Source organism: Podarcis muralis, chromosome 3 (assembly GCF_964188315.1).
Source record: "Podarcis muralis chromosome 3, rPodMur119.hap1.1, whole genome shotgun sequence".
Lineage (NCBI taxonomy): Eukaryota > Metazoa > Chordata > Lepidosauria > Squamata > Lacertidae > Podarcis > Podarcis muralis.
In genome coordinates this window covers 70,659,707-70,683,020 of record NC_135657.1, presented here as the reverse complement: position 1 = coordinate 70,683,020, position 23,314 = coordinate 70,659,707, and the positions used below count along the sequence as shown (strand labels likewise).

The 23,314-nt window shown below is 43.7% G+C and overlaps 1 protein-coding gene across 3 annotated transcripts in view; it reads right to left on the bottom strand.

The window, feature by feature from the left end:
• METTL24 (methyltransferase like 24) overlaps positions 1–23,314 on the bottom strand; it is a 76,094-nt gene that overhangs the window by 42,014 nt on the left and 10,766 nt on the right. For all 3 annotated transcript variants that reach the window (XR_013392277.1, XM_028723162.2, XM_028723163.2), the window contains exon 2: positions 4,035–4,133. Coding sequence is in view for 2 of the 3 variants with exons in the window: in XM_028723162.2 (XP_028578995.2) it covers positions 4,035–4,133 (99 nt within the window). In the remaining variant the exon portion in view is untranslated. The remainder of the gene's footprint in view (positions 1–4,034; positions 4,134–23,314) is intronic.

The following is a 23,314-nucleotide window of genomic DNA, read 5'->3' as shown; positions in this document are numbered from 1 at the left end:
GAACTGGTTCCTGATCATAGCAAGCAGTTGAAATGGTAATAGTCCTTGTAGATGTCATGAGTCCCATGGAGGTGTTGGTCAGATTCTGAGGCGGAATGGGAGGAATCAGAGCTATAGGAATTGGGACCCCAAAAACATGACTGAGCCCAGGAGGGAGCCAGAGTCTTCGCAGAGGGAGATCTGGATCCAGCAGAGGGGCTTAGTGGTTATGTAAGAGCCCCATACTCATATTAGACCCTCACTAAAAGCAGTCATGAATAAAGGCATTAAAAGAGCCCACCAGAATGACAGTAAGAGAGAAAAGATAGCTTGCTGAAACCATGAAATAAAACTGCAGAACGCCTAACGTTCATTTTTAGGTGGGAATTCTGCAGCATCTGGCAAAAAGAGAATGAGGATTCCTCTTCCTTCTCCATTTTAATTTATGCCTGCCTGGAGGAGTTGAGGCATTCATTCCCCAAACTTAAAAGTCTTGATTGCTATGCCAGCAACTATAAATTCTCTACAAATTGATGCGCTTGTAGGTTTTGACCCAGCTAGTGAAGCCTAGCAGACTCTGCCACATTTTATTACATCCTTGAGTGCGGCAAAGGGCTGGCTTGCTGTGCAGTGAAGCTACTTCACTCCGTCGCTCTAGTCAAAAGCTAGGTTGCATTTCCACACCTTCAAACCTCACAGGCGTTGTTTCATTGCTCTCCTTTCAAATGCAGTTATTTGATTTTCAAATGCAGGATGTGTTTCTGTTTTGTTTCATCTGGGTGCCACTTTTTATGTGTGTGTGGTATTTTTTCCTGGCATGGAGAACAATACCAGTGGTGGAAGAAGTCTGCACTTTTCAGGTTATGAGTGGAGGGAAATGGTCTCGTTCTGACTCAGGTTATCCTCAGTCCCCAAGGTGGAAACGGCAGTTATATCACCATTGCATACTTTTCCTAACAGGAAGGTTTTCCCACATAGCCAACAAATGCAGAAAACAAAGTATTATACAAGTATTTAATATCTCAAACCCCCCCCCCCCAAAAAAAAACCCAGGGTAAAGATAATATGGAACCGTTTGGTATCACCCGTCACTTCAGGTATTCCAAGGCCTTGACTGCTGAAAGGACCCTCGGGTCTCTGCTGTAAGGATTCTGTAGCTTAGAACCTCAGCACAGGGCAAATAGTTCCAATAAAGGCATAAAAGCACTGCCCAGTCAAACCACAGAAAAAGGGCACTGCAGAAAAGAGTCAGGGTGCAATGCAGCATAAACAACATGCATGTTGCAGTTTCAGAGATTTCTTACACCAGTTTGTAAGCATTCATTTAAAAAACAAAGCTGTCCTTTGACAGGCTGAGTGGCACATGCCTAGGACAAAGTCATTGTCTTCATGCTTGGGAGCATTTCATGGGGAAATGTTTTCTCAAGGGAATGTACATCCATCATGCAACATTCATTGCTCTTCCTAGAGACAAAGCAATAGTACTGGGTGGGGGGGGGGGGGAAGGAGTTAGGAAAATGGCTTTCAGACTGCCATTCAGATGCACATTAGATGTACACTTCCAATATGTGGTCCCACAAGTCATTTGGGTGACAGAGACGAGGTACACTTGGAAGGGAGTCCCCCTGAACTCAGTGAGGCTTACTACTGTGTAAACTTGCACAGGATCACGATGTCAAACTGTAATAATGCAAGGTTCGTGCACAATTCTACGTGCTTTTGACTCATGTGTTACAGCAGATACTGAAATATCTTCTCACACTGTGGTTCTGCTCTGCTCACAGAAGTGATTTGCATGAGCACTTCTGTTAATGAAAATTGCAATCTGGGAAGCTGACCTGAAATATTCACCTTGCTGGGGTGGTAAATACCCTTCACTATTCCTCTTCAGTGAAGGAGAGCTATAAAAGTCAGAACATATTCTATCTTTTAACAGGAACAGTGTTAGAAACTGTGATATGAAAGCCAGGAGTTAAATGGCACCTTAAACCTAGGTTATGGGCACAACAATGGACTGTCTAGGCACACTTTTTTAAATAACAAGAATACAAAGCTGGAAATGAATGAACTGCAGCTAAAATATTATGTTCATTTTTCACATGGTCTAGTTTTCATCTGAAGACTGCAAAAAATAAAGCTATGCTTCCCCTAACCACCCCCCTAATATTCTTAAGAGGGTCTCTTCTCCAGTCTTCAGAGAGTATAGCTGGAAGTGGGGAGGCAGAAAAAGGTCCTCCTTTGCTTCCATTCTGCAGTTTTAATCTGAAATCTTAGGCGCAGCACTGCACCCAGACCTCAGAAACTACTCGTGCTAATGAAATTCCTTGTCGCAAAACACGCCTGGAACAATGGGTGTTTTGAACACTGATCTGGAACTAATATTGACAACTGATGCTAGCTTTAGGGAGGATTCCAGTTCACTCTGCATTTGAGGGTGAACCTTTCGCCCTCCACCCCAGGTCCTGTGCACATATCAGAATGTAGTTCTGCGGATTAAGCCGCATAGTCAATAAACCAACCCACACATGGGTCCTGCACTTACAAGACAGTCGAGGGCTGCCTCTTTCTTCCTTTAAATGGTTTAAGCTGTTTAGAGCAACTCCATGCAGTAAGAATTCTCTGTTGAAACATTGTTCAAATACATCATATTGTTCAGTGGGGAATTGTATGGAGAAAAGGATGGCTGCCCCATGTACCTATGGGAGTTGCCATCTTTTTCTTCATTCAATTCCCCGAGAAGAGACTGCACATTTTGATGTATGGTCATTTCCTGGGAGCAACTTAAAAATATATATTTTTGCCTCATGGAGCTGCTCTAAAGAGCTTAAAATGTTAAGAAAGAGACAGTCCACAGACTACCTCGAAAGTATTTTTGTTTGTTTGTTAAAATGGGTGTATTTATCTGCCCATAAACAAGATGAAACAGAATCAGTTTTGTTAAAAAAGAAAAGAAAATGAAACCAGTACAATTTTTTGAACTTTACCTTTGGGCTATAGTCATTGGAAGCCAAAAAACCCAACACCCTTATGGTTTAGATCCTTTGCTTAAGTTATTGTGGAAGAGCTATACCAAATGAACAGAATTTCATAAAGACGAAGATTAACCAGAGTCATATAACAAGAGGTTAGGAGGGGTCTACAGCTGCCATCTGTGAGAAAGTCTTCATTTGTTCTGAAATTTGCCTGAAATGGGATGTAATCCAGGAGATTGTACTAAACTTCTGAGATCCAAGAACACATTTTTCCCCACCAAGGGGATTTGCTGTCATATAGCACAATGCTGGTTACCTGGATAGAGCAATGGTACATCCGACTTTTAATTTGAAGGGACCCTATTCAGGCATACAATGATGTCCACCCAAATGCTCAATAAATTTCCACTTGTGCAAAAGGACTTCCTTCTTCTACCCCCTTAAACCCTCCTGCACCTCCCAAATCTGCTCCGAAGGGTGAAGCTTTCAGGACAGATTTTGGGGGCAGGCAGGGGTATTCAGGGGAGAGTTGAAGTCTACCTGAACAATGTTGGATATCACCCACAGCTCTCTTCTTGAAAACCAATAGTTTGGACCCTGGGAAGTGGATACATGTTGGCCTCAGACTGGGAAAGAATCACCCATGAAACTCATTGGGTGAACTTAGTCCAGTCACTAGCCTAATCTACTTCACAGAGTTATTGTGAAGGTACATATTCCAGAGCTCAATAAATGGAATGGTGGAATAGAAGTATATTTAATAAAATAAATAAATACTCGCAAGTGCTTCAATGTTTTACAGACGATGTGCCATAAAATGCACACACAATAAAGTCCCTGTCAAAGCTTCCTAGTTTTCAGGGTAATGATGGATTTTGTGAATCAGAACACCTCTTTAGAGCTTTTGTTTTGACTACTATTTTTATCTGAAGCAGTGCCTATTAAATGGTAAAATCACAAAATGAATGGTCATACCTTACTCATTATGCTACTTGCCGTATGATTATGCAACAGATTTTCTTTCCTGAGAACAAATCAATATAAACTGTGATTTCCTAAATGACTGTCAAGATGAAAACCAACCTGTGCAGTGCTGATGTATTTCAAGAGCCTGCGGGCTTCGTTATTCAGGGACGCTGTAGGACTTGCCCAGGGTTGCAAATTTATGTGCCAGCGGATTGTCTGGAATACCAAGGAGGGACAAAAAGAATATTAGCATAGTCAAGAACAAACATATATTCAAGAAAAGACATTTCTAGATCTAGAGCAGAATGCATTGAAAGTCTAAGTATACTATGTCAATATATATTTTATATTTAACAATACTTCCACCCAGTGCTTTTTTTTTTAGGCAGTACGCACCAGTATGCCGTACCGCTGTCTCTTTTTCCCTTGCCTGCCACCGCTTCCCGTGATGGCAGGCGCCAGTTCTTGCAAAATAGACATTAAGTTAACTGTCCTATAATTTCCCGCATCCACACTGGATCCCATTTTATGGATTTCTTTTTTTTTGTGGCTGGCTTTATAAGGTAAGAATAAAAATTTATAAAAGCACAAGCTTGTTCTGTATCTGTTCCTGCCAGCCATGTGGAACAATCTAGACTTAGAGGAAGTCAGAAAGACAGGCCAAGATCCTATGAAAAGCTGCAAAGCGCTTATTGTCAAACAGGGCTCCCCAAATCACGCCTCTGATTTTGTGAATCTAACCTTATAATACAAGAAGCTATTCTGCACCTGTAGAGAAAAGTTATTTCCCCCCCCCCCCCATCGAGACCATTCTGTGGTGTCCTGAAAGAGGCAATGTTGTTGCCCACAGCATGGCATGCTCTTGATTTCATCTCTGGGGAAAGCTAGTGTCAGCACTGTTCGTACTTTTTGGAATCTGTGAAACCTGTCAGCTCAAAACCTTGGAGATCCTGTCAGCCTAGCATATAACTTTTCACACATAAAATAGGACAGGAAAGAACTTGAGGAAATGTGCTTGCATTAACAAAGGCAATTACATTCCTTCCCACCCTCCAGAAATCCATTCCCTTGGTGGAATCTCTGTCATCATGTCAAAAATGCATATGGCCACCCTTTTCCTCTCAGAAATAAAAAATAATGCTCTTTTAAAGCAGGGGTGGCGCATCAGTGGCCAGGCCATATTGTTGGAGTACAACTCCCACCCTTTGACTATGTAGGCTGGGGCCTGATGGGTTCAATAGCAACTGAAGTGGAACAACACAGTTCCAATTTCTTTATTGAGGTGCTTTCATCTGGCTTCAGAAGGAAGAGAAATCAGACTCCATTGACTTAGCTGAGGGACAAGCTGAAACCTGCATAACCACTAGCACAGTCTCATTTGAACATCTGCTACTTCCTCCCACCTTCCACAGGAAGACTATGGTTAAATGCAGACTCCATGGCTGCAACATCAGTCAACTTTCTTTCTTTCCTTCCTTCCCCCATCCCCTCCTTGTTTTGTTTACCATTTGCCTGGAGAAATAGGATTTTGGTTTGCCTTTGTATTGCCCTACTGGGGATGCTGGAATTAAAAAGGATTCTTCCATGCTGTTGATACGCTGTGGCTATGATGTGAACGGTAGTTTCCTTTGATATTCAGAGACTGGGGAAGTGGGAATGATGTCTGAAGTAGGAAGTTATGCTTCCTCTCTCCTGTTCTCTACGATACACCTAATGCCAACCACAGAAAAAGCAAACAAAGTGAGAGCCAGCTTCTGATGGCAAGTATCACTACGTTGAGTCCCACAGAGATTTTCATCAGAAGAGGTGCTGAATAGGGCAATGTGTCACCAGCCAAACATTGTGATACAGTATAGTGACATCTCAGGATGTTGAAAAGCGGGAGTGGTGGTGGTTTCACCCTGGCACCTCGTGGGGCCAGGGCTGGTGCAGCTTGTTCCTCCCTCCATGCGCTGGGTGCTGGCAGTGGAGTCAGGCAAGCCCCACCCACAGTATACCGCCGGGTGAGGGTGCCATCACGCTCTGGCCCTCAAACCGGTCCTGGGTGACATTGCCCAGGCCTAGTTCTGATGAGGAGTTATTTCATTCATTAATTTGTGCACTGGCATGTTCAGATTTGGATCCTAGATATTAACACTGTGCTAGTGGGATCTTTTCTGACAAAGCCAGTGTCCTGCTCCTGATATTTATCATTAAGAAGAGTGAGCTCAAGCAGGAGGAGCAGAGTTGGCGTTAGAGACCATGGATTAGAAAACCTGTGTTTTTCCTCTATTGCACAGAAAAGGAGAAAATAAATATATGTAAAAATAATGGGAAGGGAGGTACCCATCAGGAATTCTAGGAGGTTGGAAACTAAAACACAGTCCCTAAACAAGAGTGCAATTGGGGATTTGATAGGGCAGAGGTCTCCAGCCTTTTTAGGCCAGCCCCTCATCAACTCTCCCCTCCCCTCCACTGGATCACCTCCTCTCCCCCTCCCCTGGCAGAAACAGAAAGAGAGAAGGCTCCTGGACACATATTTTGCTTTTCCAAGGGAGGTGAGTAAAAGTTGGATCCAGTAGAATTGATCTGGGCCTTGGAAAGCACATAGAGCTTAAAGAGAAAATGGGAAATTGTGTTTAAAGATGAAATGGGAAGAGTGACACTATGTGCTTTTCAAGAGAGAGAAAAGGTAACCTCCTCATGACCAAGGGGGCAGTGAGCGTGGGAGTTCGAAGGCTTTGTGAGTGCCCATGCCATTCCACCCATGAGTACAGTGGTACCTCGGGTTACAGATGCTTCAGGTTACAGACACTTCAGGTTATAGAATCCGCTAACCCAGAAATAGTACCTTGGGTTAAGAAATTTGCTTCAGAATGAGAACAGAAATCATGCTCTGGCGGCGCGGTGGCAGTGGGAGGCCCATTAGCTAAAGTGGTACCTCAGGTTAAGAACAGTTTCTGGTTAAGAACGGACCTCCAGAAGGAATTACGTTCTTAACCTGAGGTACCACTGTACCACATTGGTAACCCTGTTTCTATCATAAAAAACCTCAGAGCCCGTGAAAGAAACGCCTTGTACCATTTGAGAACATTAACAGAAACAAAAGTAAATTGGGTGCCAGGCTCTGAATTCATATACAACTGACTTCATGGAGGTCATATCCTTAGGACTACCAGAAAAGGACCCTTTGCAAGGATGGATGGTAGACACATTGCAGGGAGCGGGGTGGAATGTAATGAGAGGGAAAGGGCAAAGTTCAAAGACAAAAGGGGGATGAGAGTCAGACCAGATCAACAGCCATGAATGGATAGCGTGAGTCATATTTTTGCAGCTTAAATAAACACTGTCTTGCTGGGAGCCAAAAACACTACATGAAGCTTTTTGTTCATTGAGGGTAGAGTTCTCCCTCGCTCCCTTGTAGAGGAAAGATGAAAAGAACATTTTAGAAATTTTTTGCAATTGACAGCCAGAAAGCCGACTTCGGTTTTTCCATCACTTAAACTGTTCTTTTGCATTCTCTTAACTTTCCATTACTGGTCAATGAATGAGCTTGCATGCCCTTCAAAACTGAAGCTGAAATACCAACTTGCAGCATCTGTCACTGCTATCTCATTTCTAGGCAGCAGTGTTGAATTGCCTGGACCCATTGGGAGAGAGAAGCATGAAGCTTTCCAAAACCATTCAAAACTTTCCTACAGCCAGACAGCATTTGAAGGAACTTGAAGACTGGAATTCTGACAGGTCAGAAGGCAGAGATGAGAATGGGAATTGACAACACAATCCCAGGCAGAAGCCAAGGACATATGCAGACCTGAGTCCAGTTAATTCAGAAATGTCTTTGTGGCAGGCAGTGCATGTACCACACAAAAGAAAGTGAACTTTAGCATATCCAAACCTACATTTTAAATGTATTTTTACATATAGCTTGCAGCGGGTGGGGAAAACATCTGCTGCAACAAACTGAACTTGTGTCTTTATTTTTTAAAATAAAATACTTGCCACCTTTCTGAGAAGAATTTTTTATCGTGGCAGATCTAATGTAGTTACTTTTTGTGGAAAGACATGTGTCTAGGTTAGCCAACATGGCGCCCTCAAACAGTTGTTGGTTCACAACTCCCATCAGCCCCAGTCAGCATGGCCAATGGTTTTTGGGGGGGGGTGTTACTGGCAGGGGAAGATAAGATATACAAAACCAAGCAGCGCTAAAGCAGAAACAGACCCCAAGACTCCTAAGAACTCAAAAGCTTATTTTCCCTCAGTCGAAATCCAAAGGGCCCAAATCGTTCCTTTTATCTCATGCCCCCCAAGCTTTAGACCCATTTTACCATTTTTATGTAAAGAAATACTTGTAAAGTATTTTATGTAAAGAATCACCTGTTGTTCACCATCAACCTACAAATACAAGCTGGGCTGTACAGAGAGGGATTTCACTATGCTCATCACAACAGAACAGCTTGGCTCATGGCAAATCAATCCGACATTTTAAAAAAGGAATAAGAAATTTTGGGGAGCAGTGAATTGTCCAAGAGCAACTAATGCTGCAGCTGTGGACCTGATCAGCCCCTTGAATGGAAGACCACTGGTAGCACCATGTAAAAGCAGAAGCGGGGGAATTAAAAAGTAGGATAAAAGTATGCTGCCTCTCAACATGTTTGAATGTACATCAGTGCAATTGCAGTGTTCTACTTTTATGTCCTCTGCCCTGCTAACCTGGCACAAGAGGCTGCTTTAGCAGCACAGAAATATGGGCCAGCGCATTCATCCCAGTGATATTATGGGCCAAGTATATTATTGATAGAAAATTAAATCACAACAGCCTCAAGACAAAATAGGAGTCAATTTAAACTCTACATGATAAATGGGAACGTCAGGTAATCCAAATATAACTGCCAGGTGCTTGTAAACATTGGCAAAGCAAATTGGAGATGGTGGTACCAGCTATGGAAAATAATCTGATGGTTCCATAGACATTAGAGACAAATGGGTCCTAGACAGGAAGCCAATCTCAGGAGGAGGAAGTGTTACCAGCCAACTTGTTAGGCCAGGAACATTGGGTTTGGGGTGGAGAAGGGGGTGCATGTGTGTCTGAAAAATAAAAACTATTATCTAAGTTCAAAGTTGCTTCTGGGTGACATGTTTAATGAGCATTCAGCCTTATTTGTTTGTGAAGAGGTTAGATGCTGAAGGCCGTTTAAAGAGCACTCATGAAAGCAAATATTATCCCACACTTTTCAGTGCATTTTCTGTTCACTTTCCTTGTCACAAAAAGTCCAAGCTTTATTTCACAAGGGCTCCACATCAGCTTTAATTGCACAGTCTGAATTTGCTGAGATATGATTGAATCCCACCAAAAATTAATGACAGTCTAAAACCTCCGCAAGTCAAGATTTTTTGGACCTCTGATCTTGACAGTAACAAGAATATGGTAGGGCATAAATTTAAACACGATTGGATTTCCTGTCCAATGGCTGACACAAATTCCTTTCAAAGTTAATGAACGGATCCAATTAGGACACAGATTTCTAAAGCACAAAATTCTTATCCACAGATGTCATTTCTCATATCAGGATCAGCAGCATATAGATGAAGCACAACTTGAGAAGCTAAAACATCATTTTAAAAACACCACCACCACAAAAGCTTGTGATGTCTATAGTTTTACATTTCCTCTTTTTTATCCAGTACATACCTAAATGTTAACTGCTAACTGCAGTCTTAAAAAATTACTGCTAAATACATAACACACCTACAGTGCTGTTTGTTTGTTTGTTTGTTTGTTTGTTTGTGTTTTTTCAAATGATTTCCTGCATACAATGGCTGTAATACAGATGCAGAGCAGACCTTTTTAAACAGAAGACAAAGTCTGAGAATTACATGTACATCTATGGGAAGTCCTCCATATTTTGTAAGAAAGTGTAATTCACAAACAATTAGGCATAAAATCATATGGAAATAAATGCAATGTGGTGCACTGCACAGTGTTTAAGTTCCACATTCTTTCTAGCATGGCATAATGTTTACTGGATTGCTCCATGGGAATATAAAATACACCCCACAACAGAGGATGTTTAATACTACAGTTGTCTTCATCTAAGAGAGTGTACAGCTTTGCAGAATATCTGACAGCTAGCACAGATGTTACATTTTTAAGGAGCCTGTGTGTCACTTAACATCTGATGCACAGAGTGGTGTCACAGCAGAACAGAGCTGGTATTTCAGCTATTATAAAAATTGCATTTCCTTATTTGTTTTTAATCCTTTCTCTTCCTCACGAAGAACCTCAGTAACCACAAGATAGGGATGGAATGTTTTGAAAATCTCAGTGTCAAGTTTCTCTGCGTGGATTTTTTCTAACTCCCATCCTATTCCTCGATTTTGAAAAGAAGTTAATTCCCCCTACATACCCACTAAAAATAATAATAAAAATCCTGCTAACAATATGAATAATTCTAGCATATCATATACTGTATATACAATCCAAGTTGCCTAACGTAACCAACATGTTAACAGATGCATATAGCTGTATAAAAATACTTATGTATCTTATAAAATTGTGTAGCAGAAATATAGTATATCATAAGGCTTGACTCATTTATACATATTGGACCATATTCAAAGTAGCACCATTTCCCTTATTCTCTGCTCTCACAATCCCTTGACTCAATAATGGTCCACATTCCCACTGACGCTGGTTGACCCTATTGCCTCACGTAAGAGACATCATCTCATAAGATGTGGCCTTATGACATCGTTGACAAAATCACATGGTGCATTCCAACAAGACTAAAAAAAAGTAGAGTGAACAAATTGGGCCTAAGAATGTGAGATCAAAGAAGAAGAATGAAGAGAAACAGAATTATGTGTTCAGAGGTGCCCACCATTTTAAAATTTTTAAGGTACTTTTCATCAAGCGGGGGGGGAAATCCACAAAATTAGACTAGAGGCTTTCTCTCTACCCTGATTATACATCAATGCATTTTTAGTCATTAGATGTCCATATTTATTATTTCCATCTGTGTTTTAAGCAGTGCTATAACAGCTGTAGGAAAAAAATCCAACATGCAAACTTTTCTTGCATGGAAGATCTTTCTTTTCATGGAAGATGTTCTCTTCCATGAGATAGTTATGTTTCTGAGAATCTGTTTAATATCTAGAATCATGTAAAGGTCAGGTTGTTGTTTTTTAAGTGTTTTCTTTGGCCTAATTAGACAGTAATCTGTGTTGATGTTCCCCTGGAGACCACTTTCTCTTTCAGCATATGCGCCCTTTAAATAATCTGCAATTAAAATCGTCTCGTGTGTCCTTCTGAAATGGCAACACTGCAATAATAAAGCATTCAAAGGCCAAGTTTACAAGTAGCTATTATATCACTGGAATGACAGACTACAAGGATCTTTGGATATCAGCTGGTGGGCTCTGCCTTGGGGGTTGCTTTACCCTCAAGGGCAGAGAACTATGCCACTCCCAGTCATCCCACACTGGGCTATGTGGACAAAACCTTTGACAGGATGTAAGGCTGCTTTCTACATGTGAATTCAGTGTGTGAGCTTGCCGTTACTCCCTAACTGTTCACTTCAATTGATGGCCATAATGTTGTTCTCCAAACTCTACTTTTACACCCATATACTTTATTATGGCTGGCACCGATGTGTCCGCTTGCCCGAGGGCAGGTGACAGTGTATTATCCTTCTTTCCCATAGCAATAGCACGGATGAGAGTTAAGTCGTGGGCAGCCAGCCCTGTATATTATGGTTTGGGTACAAAGAGCTGCCCTGAACACCAGTTGCTAGAAATCACAAGCAGGAAAATGCTATTGTCCTCATGTCCTGACAGTGGGCTTCCCACGGGCTTCTGTTTTGCTACTGTTAGAAAAGAATGCTGGACATAGTCTGATCCAACAGAACTCATATATTCCTATGCTTGGGCTAACACAAGAGACTTGTGCTATCCCAATATTTGTGTTTTTTGGATTCCCCCACCTCTGGATTGCCTGACCTACATTGTCATATTGCAAAAACTGTATTTTGGAAGTCCACTCAGTTTGGAAAGCAGCTCGCATTTTGGCATGGGGAATGCTGTTTACGAACAACAAGTCTTACCCTCCCCCTTGAGCTCATGGAACTAGAGAACTTTGGATCTTGGTCAGTTTGCCCCACAGGGAGACTGCCACGAACAGCACCCTACATGCTATAATGTGAAGTACCACTCACCACATAGATCATCTGTGTCATGTAGGTAATTCCCACACCAGTTGCTGTCAGGTTGCAATATTCTAAATTCTCGGATCTACCATATGTAGCAAGCTAATCTAGATGTTAGTGGCAGTGCATGGACCACATGGAAATAACATCATTGTGAAGTATATGACATATACACCAGCCATACCAATGCTGCAAGGCACCAGAGGTCTTGGACCAGGGGCAATGGCTGGTAGCAGAGCCTAGTTCTTCTACTCCATGTGCCACAAGGACAGCTCTCACTGAGCCTCTCGGGGTTAGAGATCTTTCAGCCTGATCTCTGCAGTGCCACTGGTTTTCCTGGGTTTCAGGCAGGGAATCTTTTCCCAGTCCTATCTGGAAATGCTGAGGATTATACATGGGACCTTCTGTATGCAAAGCAGATGTTCTCTACCACCTGGGGAGCCACGGGTTTGCCTCAGGATCAGAACCAAATGCTTAAGAAGAGGTGTTTGTACGTGAAGAAAAGAAATGAAAACATTAAGAACCAGCAATATTCCATGACCAGAGAGAAATATTTAGCACCTGCTGGGGGGGGGGGAGTGTCTGCTTGTTTTAAAAGACCATTTTCACATTACTTCAATGGGCAATATGTGCCAGAATCACGATCAGTTTCCTGACAATATTTTTTTAACATATATTTTCTTTGGTTTCTTTCTGTGCCTCAATTTTTTTTCAAGTGAATTGCTCAGCCAATATTCCATGATCCTATGTTGCTAAATCTGACTGACTGTGTCCCCCACTTGGAGTCATTTTATTTGCTGGCAGCACTGCTCAATGTCAGCCAGCAAGTACAATCCAAAACATTTCCACTTCCCTGTGTGTGCCAACATGTCTTCTGCTTACAAGGCAGATGGACAAAAAGAAAGACACAATCTTTATCCTTACATGCCCATTTTATAAGTGTGAAAAACAGAAATCCAGCTAATTAATTCTCTAATTGCTCTTCAGCATTACAGCCAAGATTAACATAACCATCACAAGTCAAGGACTAGCAATAAATATGTGAGTCATGGAAACACAAAACGTCTCTAACATTTGATTTACTGAGAAAATTACTAGTTTTCCTACTATATAAGCCATTCCAGGATGTCTGTTCAATCCATATATTCAGATCTTTCCTCCACACTTCCTTTAACCCAGTTGGATCTCCAGCATTTATCTTCCAGATTCAGGAAACCAAACTTGACTATTTGACTATGAGTGGCTCAAACTGTTATGTACACATGCTTTTGTACATGTTTGTCCACACATGAGAGCTTTCAACTGAACTCTGCCTCAATGATTCTCAGCCATCCTAGTGGGCAGTGCTTGATGGGGTGCATTGTTACTTCCTCCTCCTCAATTTACCGGTATATCTCCCTACCATTCCTGAGGGAGGCAGTGGAAGACAGAAGTGCCTGGCGTGCTCTGGTCCATAGGGTCACGAAGAGTTGGACACGAATAAACGACTAAACAACAACACCTTTCCTGAATTCTGGAAACTTGAAGTCCATTGTGGGCAAACACACAGGTATTCGTTTACCTGTGAAGGCAGTCATTCTTTCCCATTATTTCTGAGATACGAGCTTTATGATATACAGTGGTATCTCTGGTTATGAACTTAATTTGTTCCGGAGGTCCGTTCTTAACCTGAGGTACCACTTTAGCTAATGGGGCTTCCCGCTGCCACCGTGCAATTTCTGTTCTCAGCCCGAGGTAAGGTTCTTAAATCGAGGAACTACTTCTGGGTTAGCAGAGTCTGTAACCCGAAGTGTTTGTAACCCGAGGTACCACTGTAGCAGACTTGCACAAAAACAGCTGTTCAAAACAACAACACACGTGCATTGACTGATCCCACTAGCAACCCACGAAGCACCTCGTCAACAGAAGTAGAAAGAGTGTTACTAGATGGTCGTTGCAACCAGCAAAACATCACCACATATGTGGCGCAAGGCAAAAACATTCCTCTTCTCCCAGGCCTTTGGCTAACGAAACAATCAATGGCCTTTTAAACTAGGGGAAGGGGGCGCTTGCTGGGTGCAGGTGACAAATGAAGCCATGGTTTACATGCTTTATTTGTTACTATGTTATGTTTGTTTTTATATTGCAAACTGCTCCGTGAGCCTTGGATGAAGAGTGGTATAGAAATTAATTTTTATTTTTTTAAAAAAATCCACTAAAACAATACACTTTAGAATGTCCACAGTCAGGTAGCATGCACTTTTAGGTTGGGATTTCCTCCCCCCCCCCCCCCGCATTATCCACAAATTGAGAAAATCTGAACTAAAGCACGGGGGTGGGAATTGCAGTCTGCCACTTAAGATGAGATCATCTTGACTATGCAAAAAACATGCACAAATGAGATGCATCGAATCCATTTTAAGCTGCAGCGTGTGTACACAGCCAGTGATAAGTCTCTTGTGGCTTGAGATTGAGAACTATTAATTCTTAATACATATTGTATCCTGAATGTAAATTCATTGATAATGCAATGCAAATAATTTACCTGCAGTAAAAAGGATAGGAAACAGACCCTGGAGGCTATTTTCCCCATGTTCATGATTTGCTCTACTAACACCTGTGACTGAAGCAAGCTAATGAATTGCTGAGGGAGGAAAACTAATTTTGCAAAGAAGCCCACCACATTTCTACAACTGAACTGCCTCACTCCACACTGCAAACACCAGTGATTGTTTTACATTTATACTGGCTGCACCAACAATTTGTGCTTAGCTACTCAAAACGTGGCATTCTTATAGCTACTCTGCAGCCTCTGTAGGTAAAGTTAAAGTGATGGCAATTTTAAAAGAGCTCTGCGGCTATGCACACATTCCTGTGTACTCTTGGCTCCAGTGCTCTCCCGCTGCTGGTGTTTGAAGTTGTGTTCACATGAGGTCAGCCACGATTCATACTGAACCTGCAGTTCCTTGAGAAACAGTGTTGTTTGATGCATTTCCTATCAAACCAGCTTTCATCTGATTTGAACATATAAGCCACAATCACTCTGTAGTTAAGTCGAGATGTGCTACTCTTGAGACAGAAGATGACAGCTTTGTGAGCAGGAACCGGGGGTGGGGGGTTCCTGCAGGCATGAGGAAACCAAAGGGGCAATGCAATATCAAGTGAAGACATTCCCACCCCCCTCTGGTGTGTACAGCAATGTGTACAGTGGTACCCCGCAAGACGAACGCCTCGCGAGACGAAAAACTCGCAAAACGAAAGGTTTTTTCGTTTTCGAGTTGCCTCGCAAGACGAATTTCCCTATGGGCTTGCTTCGCAAAACGAAGCTTGCCCAGGGGACAGCGGGTCTTCTCTTTTGAAGCAAGGGGCGGCGGGGAGAAGCGATCTTCTCCCCGCAGCCCCAGGTCCGGGGACAGCGGGAAGCGCTTCCCGCTGCCCCCGGACCTCTTTTGAAGCAAGGGGCTGCGGGGAGATCGCTTCTCCCGGTGCTCCGAAGCCGGGCGGGGGGGAGGGAACACCTGCCCCCACCGCCCGGCTTCGGAACGCTGCTCCGAAGCGGGGCGGGGGGGCGGGAACACCTGCCCCAGCCGCCCCGCTTCGGAACGCTGCCCCGAAGCGGGGCGGGGGGGCGGGAACACCTGCCCCAGCCGCCCCGCTTTGGAACGCTGCCCCGAAGTGGGGCGGGGGGGCGGGAACACCTGCCACAGCCGCCCCGCTTCGGAACGCTGCTCCGAAGCGGGGCGGGGGGGCGGGAACCTCTCACCCCGCCGCCGGGCATCGGAACGAGGTCCTGGACCTCTTCTGAAGGCAGGCGGGGGCAAAAGTCTTTGCTCCCCCCGCCTGCCTTCCCGGGACAGCGGAGACTTCTCCGCTGCCCCGGGCGATCTTAAAATGCTGGCGGGCGGGAGCGAAGCGTTCGCTGCCGACCCCCAGCATTTTAAAATCTCCTTGGGGCAGCGGAGACTTCGCTCCCGCCCGCCAGCATTTTAAAATCGCCCCGGGACAGCAGGGGCTTTTAAAATGCTGGCGGTCGGCAGCAAAGCCCTCCTGTCCCCGGAGCTTGCGGGGCGGGAGGTGGGAAGAAGGGCTTTTCTTCCCACCGCCAGCCTTCAGAACAGCCTTCTGAAGGCTGGCAGTGGGAAGAAAAGCCCTTGTCCCCCCCCCCCCAGCCTTCAGAAGAGGTCGGGGGACAGACTGTCCCCGGACCTGGTCTGAAGGCGGTTTCCCTAGGAACGCATTAATTGATTTTCAATGCATTCCTATGGGAAACCGTGCATCGCAAGACGAAAAAACCGCAAGACGAAGAGACTTGCGGAACGAATTAATTTCGTCTTGCGAGGCACCACTGTACATGCAATTTGAAACACAGAAGGAGAAACTATTTCACCACATTTGAAGCTGCTAATCTGTACACAGTCGACCACTGAAATATAGACTGCCTTACTGAACATGAACATGTCTAGAACTGGAGTTTAAATATTTTGTAATGCAGCATTACTGAAGGGAAACATAGTTATAGCTACAAAGTCTTCTCCTAAAAGGTTGAGGGTTTTCTGGCTGAATGTCACAGGGTGTTTGCAGGAGATGCCTTCCTTTGAAGTAGCAGGTAATTGTCCGAGAGTCAAACTCCCACCCAGTTAAGTGGAAAGCTTGGAGGAGGAAGGGCTTGCAAAGAGTCAGTAGTAGGTCCCCCCCTCTATTTTTAGACTTCAAAGGCATTTCCCTGAGAGAGCCTTTTAAAGGCTTTCCTTGACAGCATCAGCATTGTGTACATGTACAATGCCTTCTTTGTATCAGTTCGTTAAATAATGCTCTCACTCTCCATCAGTATTCGATTTCATGCCGTTTAGCAGTCTGACCACATGTGGAATCCATCCCACAGCCCTACAATAATAGAGCGTGTTATCTCAAAACTTGAAGCTGACCCACAAAGGCCTTATGCCAAAAATTAGCTACCCAGTGCAGCTACCCACTGAGCGCTCAATAGCAGCCACATTTGTAAACTAGCTTGTGTGCTAAGGGAAGCCAGGAGGGGAGACATCAAGTCTTCCCAGGCCAAATGTCAAAAGCAAAGCACACTTCAGCGCTGTAAAAAAACGATAAAAATGAGGGGCACTCCTAAGATTGCTGTGCCTTAGTAAAGATAAGTTTCACTTTGGAATGCCCGTGTTACCAGTCTTTGTATGTTCTGGAAATCCCACCCGATACACATTCAAATGTGCATCATTGAAAGCAATGCTGTGCGGAAAGACAACATCCGTAACTGGATGCACGGAACACTGTGCATCTGAATGCACAGATCATGAGTCTCAGATTGTTGCGTATGGTTCCTGATCCAACAAGGCCTGCCCTGTGCAGATTATCTTCCCTGAATTCAGCAAAAGTGTCTTCCTCCACTTTTACTGCATTTCTCATGTGAGCTTAAGTTTTTAATAATTAAAAGCAATTAATTCTGAAGCACAATATTAAAAAGCATAATAATGACAAGTGCACAAATTATCTGAGTCGAAATCCCCAGGAAGTAATGCAATGTCTTTTTTATTCAGACAATAATCAAGTGGTAGGGGATTAGTAGAGGGAAAGGTCTTTTAAGTGCAGGCTCTTTTTTATTATTTTAATATATTGTACACCAGTGTTTCATTATGAAATGCACTAAGAGTTATTATCCACCCTGAGCCTTTGAGAGAGGGAATATTAACAAGTGTAAGAGCAATAAATGATTTTTTAAATAAATGATGGGCCAGAGGAAACAGTCAAATATTACTTAATCAATCATTTATTTCGTTGTCAATATACAGGATGCTTTAGAGGTAAAAAGATAGGTCCCTGCCCCAAGGAGCTTAGCCTATAAATCTAAATTAGAGGAAAATGTCAGGGACTCCAGGGATCAAGTCAGAAACACCATGGTCTGAGGTGGGGCTGTTGCCTAGATACCTGTGACTGTACATGTTGAAGCATCAAAGTGTCTATCAGCACAACAGAGGATGGGAAATGTGAAGCACCAACCCCTGTGATTTCGTTAAACTATTTTTACCCAACTCTTCAGCCAAAAAAGCTCCCAGGGTAGCTTATATAATATCAGTTATAAACAAGACTGTCATTACCCCCAGGCTTACAACCTAAAAGGCACAAAAAGAGGAGGGAGAAGGAAAACAAGCAAACTCAGGCACCAGTTCTTAAAGTTACAAAGCTCTTCTAAAGACCAGTTCAAATGAAAACTGTTCAGGGAAAGGAGCAACTGTGGACCTTGCTTCCCATCTGTCCCATTGCTGCAGTCTGCTGGAATGACTGCTGCCAGGAGACCATCAGGAGGCCTTTGCTTAATGCTGGTGACCATAGCTTGCTACAATCCAGCCTACCAAGGGACTTTAGGGAATCCTGGGGCTCGAAAACTCACTCTCCAGATTTAGCTATAGTAATGACGTTATTGACCAGAACAGTTAGATCTCTCAGGGGTGCTGGGAGTGGGCCACTAGCTGCTACAAAGATAATTCCCTCCCTAGGAGAAAGTTTCATATACAAGACTGGCTGAATTGTTGGTTTAGAATGCAAATTCTAAACCTGTGGCTTAGATGCAGTTTTAACATTTATACAGCCATATTATATTGCAATATACAGTGGTACCTCGGGTTACATACACTTCAGGTTACAGACTCTGCTAACCCAGAAATAGTACCTCGGGTTAAGAACTTTGCTTCAGGATGAGAACAGAAATCGTGCAGCAGCAGCACAGCGGCAGCAGGAGGCCCCATTAGCTAAAGTGGTGCTTCAGGTTAAGAACAGTTTCAGGTTAAGAACAGACCTCCAGAACAAATTAAGTTCTTAACCCGAGGTACCACTGTAACATGTTCCATGCCCCTGTGGCGCAATGGGTCAGTGTGTCTGCCTGAGTGTTTTAAGCCCACCTCGGGACAGCTGTGAGCAGGATTCCTACAATGCAGGGGGTTGGACTAGATGACCCTTGGGATCCCTTCCAACTATGATTCTATGTTTTTGCACATGTTCTTTGAAGTTTCTCATGCTCACAGGGAGGAAAGCAGCAAGGGGAAGGATCAGTAATATCTGCAATGCAGGACAGAGAAGGATCAAAATGCAAATAGGAGAGCACACCTCTCTCTCTCTCTCTAACAACTCTTCAGCAGCAAGAGTGGATGCAGCCAGGGCTTTTCTTGGCCACAGACACTTCCACACATCAGCAATTTTGGATTTGGTGCTGCTCACTCACACGAGCTGCATGCAAAGGGGTGAGAGCAATGAAATGGAATGGTCAAGTGAAGTGGAAGAAACTATGGCTGCCTCCTCTCTTCTTGCCATGGGGCTCTTAAAAAGATAGCCTGATTGAAACTTAGCAACTCCTTTTCCACTTAATGTCCAAGTTGCCAAAACCATCCTTGCCCATCACTGTTGACAGGTCAGCTATACTATTTTTCATCTCCCACCTACAGCAGAGCATTCCAATAAATCCAGATCACTAAGCAAGCTAAACTAGCCAACTTTAAGTCTGTCTAACCCTAGACAGGGTTAACCCTAGACAGGGTTAACCCTAGACAGGGTAACCCTAGAGCTGGACCATAAAGAAGGCTGATCGCCGAAGAATTGATGCTTTTGAATTATGGTGCTGGAGGAGACTCTTGAGAGTCCCATGGACTGCAAGAAGATCAAACGCATCCATTCTTAAGGAAATCAGACCTGAGTGCTCACTGGAAGGACAGATCGTGAAGTTGAGGCTCCAATACTTTGGCCACCTCATGAGAAGAGAAGACTCCCTGGAAAAGACCCTGATGTTGGGAAAGATGGAGGGCACAAGGAGAAGGGGACGACAGAGGATGAGATGGTTGGATAGTGTTCTCGAAGCTACAAACATGAGCCTGACCAAACTGCGGGAGGCGGTGGAAGACAGGAGTGCCTGGCGTGCTCTGGTCCATGGGGTCACGAAGAGTCGGACACGACTAAACGACTAAACAACAACAACCCTAGACAAACATTGGTCTGTAAGGAGTAAGTGGTGCTTGACTTCAAACAGGCCATTTCCCAGACGATAAGCTCGAAATGGGATGCTCATCCAAATGAACCAGATGCCTTTAATTATTAATCAGTAAAATCAAGTGCTTGGGAGATTGTGATCTCTAACCCCCAAAAGCAGGTCTTCCAGTCGATTGCCAGATTTTTAGTTTTACTTTGGAGGCTTTCAGGACTCTGGAGAGCACTACCACTAATGGCTTATTATTTATACACCATACTTAGAAATATACTCTTAGTTTCAAGTGCTTGAAAGCATAACCACAGCTTTTAAAATCTGGAGGCCCACCAGGGTACTGGAAAGGTAGAAATTGGAAATTTGGAAATCTCCTCTAGGCTCTGAAATTAAAGACCCTTTTGAGTGGATCCAGCTGACAATGAACATCTGGTCTCTGAACACAGAAATCCAGTTAATTAAAAAAAAAAGTCATGCATATTCTAAAGGGCTGGTTGTATGTTGGGGTGGATTTTTATTTTCTTTATACACAGGTATAAAACAAACGGGTTTTGAATTTGACGGAGAAATAGCATTTGCAAGAAAAAGGTTAAATATAATTTTGAATCTCAAATCACAAGCAGGGCTTGCAGCAAAATGTTGCAGTATCTCCCCACCCTTTTAAGCGTTTGGTTCCAGAGTTTCACAGAGCAAGTCATCACACCCTTCTTCAGCATACTATGAACTCAAGGCAGCTAATTCTTTCACCTACATCTTCCATCTTTTCTGTTTTGCTTTTTCATCAGACATCCCTGGAAAACACAGGGCATACTCGTGGGCTGTTGGGAGGGTATCATTCCTTTTCCTTTACAAAATTACATCTCTATTTCCCCGGTGGGGTGCAGGGTCACCAAAATGCTTGGAAACCAGCACCTTCTCCAAGGTGCCCACATTTTACTTCCAGATTGATAGGGCCTTGACTAAGTGCACTATGAGAGGGAGCAATTAGAATCTGTTTAGTTAAAAAGAAATGTCCTGTAATACATACGGTACAGCAAAAAGGAGCATCACAGGAAATTGCCTTTTACCAAGTCAGACTTTTGGTCCATCTAGCTCAATATTGTCAACTCTGATTGGCAGTGACTCTCCAGCGTTTCAGGCAGGTCTTTTGCAGCCTAATGGGAGACACCAAATATTGAACCTGGGACCTTTTGCAGGCAAAGTATTGTTGCATGCCACCCCAATCTCTGAGCAGTGTGAGATTTCAGGGGTTCCAGGCGCTCACCCAAGGTCCATGTTTCCTTTGGGAATGAGGCACAGTGGAGACTGTGGTGTCTTTATGATATATGGTTTATTTACACATATGTACAACCTGAGCATATGATGGAGCGGTTCACAGCACCCCAAAAGGATCTTGCTTCTCCCATAACCCAAACTGAAATCAAATATTGCTTTCAAACATTACTCTCACTCTCTCTCCAACTTGCTGCTTCACTTCTGGCTCCCATCACTGCAATTCTAAACTCTTCATCCCTCTAACGAACCATGAGCTGAGGGAGGCCCACCCATTTGATGTCTGGTGCCAAGCCACTTCCTTTGTTGCCTTAATAACCTAGGATATTCCCTCAACTCAGGAAGCTATCCTGCCTTATATTTTAACACTTGATGGATCCAGGGCTTAGATGGCTCTCACATACAGCCTACTTTTTCCCACCCAACCCCCAAACTTATAACACAATGTATTATACCACTGAGCTATGCCCATCCCCATCCTCTTGGTCCAATTCTATACAGGTTTATTTGGCTTTAAATCACAACAGGTTAAATGAATGTTACTCTCAAGAAAGTGAGCATAGCAGTGCAACTGCAGGTTTTGTTTTTTAAGAAGAACTAACTACGTGTTCAAGGGACGCGGGTGGCGCTGTGGGTAAAAGCCTCAGCGCCTAGGGCTTGCCGATCAAAAGGTCGGCGGTTCGAATCCCCGCGGTGGGGTGCGCTCCCGCTGCTCGGTCCCAGCGCCTGCCAACCTAGCAGTTCGAAAGCACCCCCGGGTGCAAGTAGATAAATAGGGACCGCTTACCAGCGGGAAGGTAAATGGTGTTCCGTGTGCTGCACTGGCTCGCCAGATGCAGCTTTGTCACGCTGGCCACGTGACCCGGAAGTGTCTGCGGACAGCGCTGGCCCCCGGCCTCTTGAGTGAGATGGGCGCACAACCCCAGAGTCTGTCAAGGCTGGCCCGTACAGACAGGGGTACCTTTACCTTTACCTTAACTACGTGTTGGCTAATAAGTCTGAAACAAGATCCACTGTGCTTCACTTGCTTCTGACTACTTTAAAAGAACCACACCTTCATTTAAAATTTTTCATTAAAAGCACTAAATAGCATTACTATGCCTAAAGCAAGAAAAATTAAAAAATACCCTGTAGTCTTTTACAAGCAAAAATCTGCTGAGCAGAACGAATTCCCCTAATATTTTTTTTAAAAAAAAAGATTTAAAAACAACAACCTTAGGCCTTTAAGCAACAAGGGTTTTTTTTTAATTATTATACATTATTGTTGCACGCAAATACCTTTCCTACCACCTGAGTGTTAATAGCTGTATCTTCAAGCAATATTAACTATTTTCAGGTGTAGGATTACCAGACTATAACAGATCAGTAAACTAACATTTCCAGTAGTTACTTATAACATAAGAAGACCCTGTTGGATCAGACCAAAGGCCAATGGGCAGAGCAATCCTAACCTGCACTGATGTGGCAGAGGATCCAATACTGCAGGGGGCTTTGCTGCACTCACCAACACTGTAGGCTGTTGCCAGTGCCAGCAGTATCCAATGTAATGTCCTCAAACAGGGAAGGACGAGGAGAGAGAGGCAGAACAAATGGCCCAGCCAAGGGTCCAATGGATCCCAAACTGGTTTAACAGAGAGGAGTCAGATCTGGATTTCTTTCTTGCATCCACTTGTTGCCAGCCCAGCAACAAAATCAAAAAATATACAAGCAATGGTGGCCCCCACTGCTCTGGTCAGCCCCACTGCTCTCCACCCAGAATTTAGGATTATTCCAGAGGACAGGATGACCCCAATAAGGTCCAGCAAGGACTTAGCATGCTTAGAGTCTTAGAATCGTAGAGTTGGAAGGAATCATGGGTAATCGAGTCCAACCCCTCAATGTGGGGCTCAAACCCACAACCCTGAGATTAGGAGTGTCATGCTCTACCAACTGAGCTACTTAACGTCTTTGTGACCACAGAATGCTGAATGACTTTTTTGGGGGAGGGG